Source organism: Odontomachus brunneus, unplaced genomic scaffold (assembly GCF_010583005.1).
Source record: "Odontomachus brunneus isolate Ranch 3 - 2012 unplaced genomic scaffold, Obru_v1 Obru_scaffold_033, whole genome shotgun sequence".
NCBI lineage: Eukaryota > Metazoa > Arthropoda > Insecta > Hymenoptera > Formicidae > Odontomachus > Odontomachus brunneus.
In genome coordinates this window covers 1,877,437-1,888,152 of record NW_022639483.1, presented here as the reverse complement: position 1 = coordinate 1,888,152, position 10,716 = coordinate 1,877,437, and the positions used below count along the sequence as shown (strand labels likewise).

The window sequence follows — 10,716 nt, the reverse complement described above, 5'->3', positions numbered from 1 at the left end:
TCTGAGTCCAAGAAGGTCAAATAAAAAATGATTAAAAACAACTTAGAAGCTGTTAATGTTAATTTTAAAGATTTTTATGCATGATAAGTGTTTCGCGGTACTAACAAATACTAATAGAAGAAAAGTTACGAAACGTCATTCCATTTCCGAAATTGATGCGCAATAATCTCACTTTGATATGATTATTAATAAGGCGTAATAAATAAAATTTTAAAAGTAAAAACAAACACTTTTAAAGTATTGCCTTTAACAATTTTTCTTTTTTGAGTGCAGAGTAACTTGAAAAATTTTTTTTAAATATGGCTGACTATCCTCCTAATGAAATTGATATGATAAAAATTTTAGGGGAATGTCATAATAATTACGATGCTGCATCAAGGCTTTATGCTGAACGCTATCCAGAGAGGAAACATCCAAACAACACGACAATACGAAGATTAACTCAAAGAGCTCGCAATGGACATCTTATTCGGCAACGACGATGTCATGACAAAAATGATGCGCGGGCTGTTACTGTTCTAGCAATTGTTCATTATGATCCTCATATTAGTACTCGCCAGATTGAAAGGGAAATTTGACCTTCTTGGACTCAGAAAAAAAATCTAAATATCATTTTTAACGTAAAATTTTCTGCTCTTTTCGAATCCGGTGCCAAAAATAGGGGTTCTAATTTAAAAAAATGACTTTGATCTTCGAATGACTTTGAAAATCGATCTGAAAGTCAAAATTATTAGCACAGTAAAATGACCCCCAATGTCCTTTACAATTCTTGTCTTAATCATTTTTTTGTAGCTGGCGTATTTTAGGAGCAATTTGGATCCGTCGATTAAAATGGCTCACCCTGTATATCTATATATATATATATATATATATATATATATATATATATATATATATATATATATATATATATATATACACGATTCTGATGCTGGTATTTCTAATGATGCGCGATTTCTAACGCGATTCCGCTCTATATCCGACGCTAGGCATTCCTCACGATGCAAAGCGCGCTGTCGCAAAAATCGCCGCCGACTTATCGACTTTAACCGCGCATAGCTCGCAGGCCTCTCGTTATCATAATCGCCGTCGATCAGTAGCGTTAATCCGATGGGGAACGCCGCGCCGCATCGCGCGGCGGATATTGCATATCGTAATCGACATAATTACCCGGTAGTCACGGCGATTCTCAAGTCACGCAACAAACACATGCACACGCGTCCGCACACCTGCACATACATTCGCTCACCGAATTCACCGTGCCGTTAGATCTACTGCTGTCTAGGTAAATCGGGTATTTCTACGGTGAGAAAAAAGGAACAGAGTTAAGTCGACAAAGTCAGCGGTCATCCGCCTTCGAAGAAATATTGTATGTATCGGATAAATTACGCGTTAGTGCGACAATAAGTTGCATTACTGGCCAAATCGCAATTACTCGATCGATTAATGTGACTCATCGCAGCGACTGTATAATTCGTTGGATCAGTCGACTAAATTGCTCGTCCAAGCAAAGTCTCATTAACTCAACTATTTTTCTTTTCTCAGTGTATATGATAATGTCTACGGGTACCAACAAACTCACGGAGTGATCGGGTAAAAATATTTATGAACGGACTTATATGTTTCTTTTTTACTTAAATATATTTTCAATCTATATATAAAAGCCTCTAAGTAAGATCAACGAACAGTTTTTGCTGGATAATTTATTATTTACTTTGACGTATTCTGATATGAAAACTATTATATATTATGAAATAAATGTATAACTATAATTCTCGTCGATCTCACCTTAATAATTCTCTGCATAGAATGACCGGAAGAATAAATAAGAAGAAACAACAATGAAAATAAATAACCGGATACTCGGGTATCTAAATACGAGCAATTTGAAAATACCCGGATATCCGGGGAATTAACACCGCTATATATACACATATATTTATATAGTGCTCGCATGCGCGATGCGCACCTGATGCTCATATATTTATATATTTCATATTAGTAGATTAGTCATGCTGCTTCTTTACTTCCTTCGTATATATTCACACTTTTTATATATCTCTATTTTAAGTCTTCAGAATTTGTTTACAACTGTAAGCTTTGCTGTATTTATGTTAGCTTCACCAGTATCTTGCCTCATTTGTGTATTTTCGACCTCAGTTGTGTCATATATTAACGTATTTTCTCTCATGATTTATACAGATTTCTTTCATGTGTAAGAAGGGATCTTGACGTTAAATAAATAAGTAAAAAACTAATTACGTGCAATAAAAAGAAGCGTTTGATCGACGTAATATAATCTTTTCTTTTTTTCGCCCATCGCCGTCTTCTTTCCTTTCTCTCTCTCTCTCTTTCTCACTAAAAACTACACCGCTTAAGCCGTATGTGATGCCAACGATGCCGCTCTTCCTCCACCGCCTCCGCTTTCCCTCGCGCTCTTCTTCACGCCGTCTCGCGATTTTTTCTTTTCTTTTCCGTCGATGTCGACGACGCACGCGGTTTAACCCGCTAGCTTCCGAGCGTCGCTGACTTCGTCGTCGTCGTCGTCGTCGTCGTCGTCGTCGTTCGCGAAGAACGTCGAGACGCCGTCGTCGTCGTCGTCACCTCCGCCGCCGCCGCCACCGTCGACGCACGTGCTCTTCTCGTTCGCGTCTGGCGGTGAGACAGCTATTGTAAAATTAGCGTCGGGACACAATGCCGGCGTCGCGGCGTCTGGAGTCGCGCAGCCACGACCCCCGTGGTCTAAATCCGGCGTCGCGGAGTCGTCCTGAGCGCAAGAGAGAAAGAGAGCAGCGGAGGGAGTCCCGAATTTGATCCTGTTAGTCGGCCTACTCGCTCGCCCCCGTCTCTCCCTCTGTCCGTCTCTCTCGTCGCGCGGGTCTGCCGCGGAGTTTCGTGGAAAGTCGCGACCGAGATAGGTAGGGCGTTTTACGGCGCGTGGCGTCGCGACGCGCCACCGCCACCGCCGTCCGCGTCCTGCTGACGCGCGATCCGCCACCACGCGAGGGCGACCGAACCTGCGGAGGAAGGTTCGGCTGGACAGGTGAAGACCACAGGAAGGTGGCGACGTCGATGCGGAGGCGCGAGAACGGAGTCGGAAGCACGCTGGAGTCGCGCAAACGTGGTGGGTGGATCTCCCAGTTACATAGAATTGATGACGGACAAAACGGAGCAAAGGTCGGTGCTCCGCAGCTTGACACTTCTCAGCAGCCACGTCTCATGCAAAACACGTTGTTCAACAATAGCTATTGATGACAGCAGATTTCGCGGCATGTCAGAATTCATGGCACGTGGTATCCCTGTGACTGCAGAGGCGCTGTCGCAGCTTCTGAATAGAGCATTCGCGCTTGTAGCTATCCGAAGCACGAGGATCGCGAAAAAAGCGTCTATTAATGATGACTCGGTGAAGTTCAACGGACGTGGCTCACGTTGTCGCCGAGGTGAAGTACCTCTTCTCTCTCTCGTGCGTGTAAATATCATAACTATTAATTCAAGAATTTTTCTTTCTCTCTCTCCCTCTCTCACAGCATACACACACACACATACATTGCACCCTTTGAACTTGCGTTCCGTTGTTGTTCCGATTTAGGTGAAAGTTTTGCCGGAGTTTCCATCGACACACACACATTGATGTGATGCCGATTAGGGATATAAATACCTGGTCGTTATAAAAGTGAAGAATGCAAGTCGCGTGTTATTCTGCATTTCAACCTCTGCAGAAAATTCGTGGAAACCATCTGATAAGAGGACTTTATGACGCGTAGCGTCGCGACGGATCGGACCATTAGACGCCGCGTGCACATTGTAAGGGTGCAAGAGAAAACGAGGGCAGTCCTCTTCTATCGCGCGCGAAACACTCAGCGTAGCCTGTACTTTCTCTTATCTTTGACAAATTTCAAATAATCATCTGAGGTGTAGAAATTCAAAGTTAAAAGCCGCGTTTTACTTTTATGTAAATTCATTAACTAATCGTCGAACTTCATCATGAGACTTCATTGTTCGACATTGGCAACTATCCGCGAAATAATAAACGAGAATAGTAACGAAGCTTTAGTAAAAAAATTTAGTAAAAAAAGCTTTAGTAAAAAAATTTAGTAAAAAATGTTTTAGTAAAAAAAGCTTTAGTAAAAAAATTTTTCGCCAACTCGATGGAAATGACTGTGGAAATTTTTCAATAGAAAAATTTTCCGTCAAGATAATGGGAACTAGGGGAAACTTTTTATATAATAGGAAAATTTTTTATTAAGATTATGGAAATGATTAAGATGATAGAAAATAATTTTTAATAAAAAAATTTTCTGTCAAAACGTTGGGGATAACAAAGGTAAATGTTTTAACAGAAAAATTCCTGCCAAATAATGTAAATATAGCAGAGAGAACATTTTTTAATCAGATAATTTCCTATCAATTCGATGGAAGTAGCGGGGGAAATTTTATGATAGGAATACGATGAAAATATCGATGGAAATTATTTTATAGGAAAATCCTTTGTCAAGGCGATAGAAATAGCAGAGAAAATTTTTCAATAGGAAACTCTTCTTCCCGTTAGAACGATGGAACGGTGGAAATTCTTTGATAGGAAAATGTTCTGTCAAAACGATCAGAATAGCAGTGGGCAGCGACTTTTGCAACTTTTGCGACATGTGTCGTCGCGACGAATCACATCTGCCTTGACCGCACAACGCGCATCGTTGCATCTCTCCGATATCCACCGTAGCATGAAGGAGCAAAAACAATGATTATGTAGCCCTTCATACGTCGCGCAATATGGGTCGAATGTATCGAATCGCACGAGTACGCAAAATGTGCATCGGATTACGTGTACGAGCGTTCGCTGTGGTTGACGATACGCGGCACGGGGTGCGTGACGTTGCTGTAAACGTTCGCGGTTCCCCCGTTGTGCGTATCGAGCAAACAATTTACACACTCAAAAATAGTTGCTTAAATATTTCGCGCCGCCTAAAGGCATACGCAAGCGCGCAGCTCGCTCGGCTATAATTGCGCGTGCTAATTTTGCCGCGTGGTGCTTATATCGGAAGCGAAATGCAATTAATGATAGATCTCTTTTACAAATCTGCGGCCGTTGCCCGACGGTAGTTGTTATAACGATGTCCGATATCGAATTTGAAATCAACGAAACCGCGATATTACAGTGCTCAATCCACTTTTACGAACGATCTCTCGTCGAGATGACGACGGAGAGTGAATTAACAAATTCCAGGTAGCTTATATATAAAATAAAATAAAAGTTAAATATTATTAAAATGAAGATTGTTAAATCAAACACTCGAATGTCTGTTTTATTTGACGTTGAATCATGCGGTCCAAGCGACGCTTTAGATGACAATAAAAAACAGCAATGCGACGAATCTTGAATTAAAAAGCGAGACAATCTGTTAGAAAAGCAAAGGAACTGATCGCTTATAACAAAATGCAGATCATATCGATCATGATTCGGCGCTGAATTATATTTACACCTCCTACACTCGGGATAAATTAAATTCTCCCGAGTATCACGACTTCGCCCAACGTCAAAACGTCGGACGTTCAGAAAACCCGAGGCGTCCATTAAGTCTCCATTGATAACAACGCAAATCAATGATCGATTGGATGTATTATGCGATCACAACTGCGACACGCGATGTCTTAATTATCCGGGCTAAACGTGCCAGCAGTCTTCTCGGATAATTAAACGCGGTGAACGAGAAGCACGAACACCGCCGCCAATGAAACGTAGGGCGGTATCCGACTCTCTCACACATACACACTTTCTCTCTCTCTCTCTCTCTCTCTCTCTCTCTCTTTCTCTCAGTACTTCTCTCTCGCCACCATCGCTCTTAATTTGAAATCGTCGCAGAGACATCGCGAGTATATCAGAAACTTCTCTCGCAGCAACCGAATAACGATCTGCTAAATACTCACTGAGACACGTTGCCAGGCCTGATGGTCGCCGGTATCTGATATTCGGGGTGCAGCACGCCGGTTCGGTTGAACTCCTGGACACGGGTCGGCTTGTCGGCGCCGAACGGTCTCAGGCTGCCGATCGTCCGGTACGGTTCCTGCTGCTGCTCTTGCCGCTCCTGCTGCTGCTGCTGCTGCTGTGATTGCTGCTGTTGCTGCTGCAGCTGCTGCAACAGTTGCCTGGCGCAGAACGGGCAGCCGGAGCAGCCACGCGCGATCGACGTGAGAATCATCAGGATGCCGATCATGATGTACGACATGATGGTATCGTGGATGCTGATGACGACGAGGACGTTGACAGCGACGACGACGACGTCCGTCGTCCAGTGGCGAAGGAGTTCGACTGTGTGCCGAACGAGCGAGCGAACTGCCGCCACCGCCACCGCCGCCGTAGCCGCCGCCGCCGCCGCCGCCGTCACCGCCGCCGCTTGGGAAACCACGCCAGCGGCCGACGAAACAAAGTGTAACCCCTCTCGCTTCCTAATCGGACGACTTCGCGTTCGCCCCCCGTGTTCTGGAGAAAACCCTCCCTCTCCCTTCGCCCCGCCCGCGCCCTCGTCATCTTCCCTCTTCTCGCCCACCTCGCCTCCTCACCTTCCTGTCCCACCTGACCCCGTGCGCGGTGGGACAGGTTACCCTTTCGCCGTGCGCGTACTCGTGAATACCCGTATGCGAGCGCGAATTTGATAAGCGCGTGTCCCTCGCGCGGAAATTCAACTATCTGGCCGTGGAGTTTTACTTGGTCCCCGTGGTATTCTTCGCGTTTGCTCTCTTTTAACCCTCTTAACGTCGTCGGAAACGTGCTCGGTGTTGCTGAAAGCGCTGACGACGTTGCAGGAGCAGAAGGCGCGCTCGTCTCAGGATGCAACGACCTCACTCCTGAAATAAACGCATCCTCCTTAATCACCTCATTTCGGCCCGTCATTTTTCTCTTACCTCGCATAGACGCGTCACGATCACCGGAGGGTGAGAGATCGCCAGGCCCAAGGGGACGACTCCGGGGTACCCAGCGCCCGCTAACGATATTCAGATCGAGTTTGCGAAATTCGCACCTCCCGCCCACGCCGTGCAACGTCTTCTCGATGAGAAAGAAGGTGATTGTCGGCTTCGTACGACGGTGGGTATCGGCTGGTTAAGGTAAAACAAGGTGGACGGTCTAGAGGGAGGGACGGGGGGAGGGAGGAAGGGGACCGGAGCAGAGGGGCGCGGCGCGGTGCGGCGCGGCGAACGGCCTTCCTGTATCAACGGGGCGCGAGGAAAGAAGGAGCCGATATGACGCGAAGATCGTGCATAGAGGGAAGTTATATACGGCACGGCGTGCTGTATCATGGACCAACCATGGGACGATGATGACAGCAGGTCTGGCGAGTGGCAGGCCAATAAATCATGGCCTGCGGTGTGGGAACCTCTGCCTACATGCTACGTGCGTATGGGCGTACGCCATCGGTAAAACCTTTACTCCCGTGCGGGCCCGATCGCGCGAGCGCGGGGTGGTGTGCTCCATGGTCGTCGCGTATATACACACGCACACACACATACACAACATACATACATACGTGCGTGTACGCGCGCCCGTGTGGGCGCACCACGTGCTCGCCTCGTTCGGGCCGCGTACGTTTGTGTGAGCTGTGAAATGTATTTGTGTGTGCGAGCGGTGCATCGTTATGCACACATCGCGTTACATTGTTGCGTTGTGGAAGCCAATTCGCCGCGATGAGTGACGGTCCGACTTCATGAAGTTGGGCCTTTTTTGGCAATCATTTTTGCGGGCCCGCCCGGGCTTGGGGCCCACGGGACGCCGCGCCGAACCGCGCCGCGGCGAGAAGGCGTGCAACGATGGCCGTTTCGTACACAAACGGCCGCCTTCCAAAAACGGCGTTGCTTATCGAACTACGTCGAAGGGATAGTGTAGAGAAAGAGAGAGACAGAAAGAGAGAGAGAGAGAAAGAGAGAGACAGACAGAGGATGAGAAAGAGGACTTCTCTGGTTTCGCGCAGGGCCAAGGGTCAGTAGGCGATATCGGCACCTGTCAACCGATGTTAGTGAAATGTCGTTTCCGCAGCAGATATCGATCGTTGCTGATCGCAGAAGCCAATTCCTCCCTTCTCTCTTCTTACGACAAGCTGATATTATTTCATCCTGCACTACTAGATTACCTTATTTGCACGTTTGATTTTTCGTTTTCGTCCTCTCGCCGCTTAATTAAGCCCTCTCAACCCTCGTTCGCGGCGAGGATGTTCGGATTTTAGCGACGAGAGGGACCTCGTTTCGCATGCTTGATTGGTTTCGGGCTGCACGAGTCGTCCTGCGAGATCGCACCGCTCTCTATAGCGCTGGTTGGTTCTTGAGCGCCCGGCAACCTGCGATTTTTGTATAGCGTTGTCGACTTGGACGAAAGGGAGGCAATTGGACGCTCGTAAAGGGTTCAGATAGGGCCTGCGAGCTGGCGCCCGTATACGTCGACTGAGCTCTCTCTCTCTCTCTCTGCCTCTTTCTCTCTTTCTATCTCTTTCTCACGGCCTCTCTGCGAGGGCGGGGCCCTCGCATAAATTTCCATCGAATGCACGGCCCTACGCTGCTGGACCCACTAGTCGATTCGGCGTCAAATAAAAAATATCTTTACGAGCAAAAATGCCGGGCGTTGCGCCAAATATTCGGCCCTCGCGGACGTTATTGCGTTAAGTATTTTAATATACGCCAATATCGAATTAGTGTCTCCCTTCTCTTACGCGGTAAGTTTATACGCGATAAATTCTCACGGAAATAATTTATAACATTCCCTTTTTATAGTTTGTTAATACCGCTCTCGCGACATGGCGAACTGTCGATCGGACAGTACAGTCGTAACGAGCGCTGATAACGCTGCTGACTCGGTTGCTCCCGAAATTCTGTTCCGCGATAATGGCTAAGCTCATAAAGCATCGCGAAGTTGTTAAATAGAACGCGTGTATCTGTCCAAATCGACCCTCGTGTGTGACCATAACAAGCAGTAAGGCGGAGAAGCGGCGGAGAACTTTCGGGTTGTGGCAGAAGAAAATCAAAGCCTGACGCAGGTCAGAAAACAGCGAAAGGCGAGACTTATAACCGCAAAATAAGCAACAAAAATCGTCCTGACTCTCTAATACTGTCGTGCGAAATTTCTAAATTTAACAAGCAACCCCGTCCGAGCCGTCCCACGCGTGCTTCTCAAGCCGCGGCGAAATTGATCGATTGATTAAAGTCCTTCATGAATAAAATATTCAACTTTTCGGATAACGCACGAGATTGGTAGTTCCACGTAAATTGTCGAAATCGTCTGCATCACGTTAAAAAAAAAATTACTCCATAAATTTGGCACAAATTTTGTGTACCCAACAGCTGCTGACTGTTGATTGCTTAACAGTATGGTAAGTACGTACGAATAAATTAATTAGGTGATACATTTTAAATAGATATACAATTATATTATTCAATTACTCGTCTTTATCAGAAAATGTGTGTGTGTGTGTGTGTACACGGAAAAAGTGCTGTTGAATCTATAGAACTAGTAGAATTTGATGTAGTCGGGATAAATTTTTTTGATTTTTTTTTTTTGCACAGAGCAACGTCAGCTAATACCTAACGGAGCTAATACCTAATAACTTGAATATTATGAAAAAATGTATGATGTATCAGCTTCATTAATATCGCTATTGAATCAAAAAGATTAGTCCAACTACGGTACCTTGTTGATCACCAATTCTATTGACTCAACAGCATTCTTAGGTATCCAGATATCCCATCCTGTACGTCTTTTTAACAGACACAATAATATATAATCGCGAATGGTATTCTCTCAAATTACTCTTTTTCATCCTTGTCATACCAACATTGTCTTCCGCGGCTAAAAGACCGTGAAGATAGTGTGCTTGTTGCGAGAAGAAAAGGACCAAAAATCGCGGACCTTTTCATTCACAGCGAGGATTATACGTATTCTCCACCTCATCGCTCGAATTGGAGGAGGCCTCGAATGACGGCTCCGATGATCCACCTGTGTGTATCGAGTCTAACTTGTTCGAATAGCCGCTTCTCCTTCCCCTCCTTCCCCTCCTGCTGCACTCACTCTCTCTCTCTCTCTCTCTCTCTCTCTCTCTTTCTCTCTCTCTCTCTCTCTCTCTGGCGGCGCGAAGACCCACTTCGCTTTAGATGTTCACTATCTCGTAATACTGACTCTGACGGAGGACCCGCGGACACCTTCCAAGTGTTACACGGGTTCAAGGGTGTCGGGTGTCGCATTGGCAACCTTAGATCTTATTCGGAACGCGTTTGTATGTAACGCGCGGCGAATGCTGGAGAATACGACTTTGCACGATGGTGTGCGGCTTTGTGATCGAAATAAAGAGCGACATGATTCGCGACTTTTACTCTTGAGTTATACGTCGCGTTATGTAATTGGAACATTCCGAGCTTAACGCATTTGATGGCCTTCCCTTCTCCTTTATTTCTTAAACGTCGATTTTTATATATATATATATATATATATATATATATATATATATATATGTATTTATCGTGAAAATATTCGATATTGTTAAATTAATTCTTTTAAGTAACTAATTGTGCTATATAGAAAAATTAGATCAAATTAAACAAAAACTAAAAAAAGTCCTCCGCCATTTCACAAATATTACGTAGATTTTTGAGTTATTAATTAAAGAAGATTAGTGAAAGATTGCACCGTATAGCGCACATCAACAATTTTTTTATTTAATAACTCAAAATTTTACGCAGTTATTC

The 10,716-nt window shown here is 45.2% G+C and overlaps 1 protein-coding gene across 1 annotated transcript in view; it reads right to left on the bottom strand.

Annotated features, from left to right (window-relative positions):
* The window catches only part of LOC116843573 (protein NDNF), a 12,734-nt gene extending 6,414 nt beyond the window's left edge, over positions 1-6,320 (bottom strand). The window contains exon 1 of the mRNA XM_032814041.1: positions 5,923-6,320. Within this exon, the coding sequence (XP_032669932.1) occupies positions 5,923-6,221 (299 nt within the window). The 5' untranslated portion in view covers positions 6,222-6,320. The remainder of the gene's footprint in view (positions 1-5,922) is intronic.
* Positions 6,321-10,716: the final 4,396 nt, after the last annotated feature.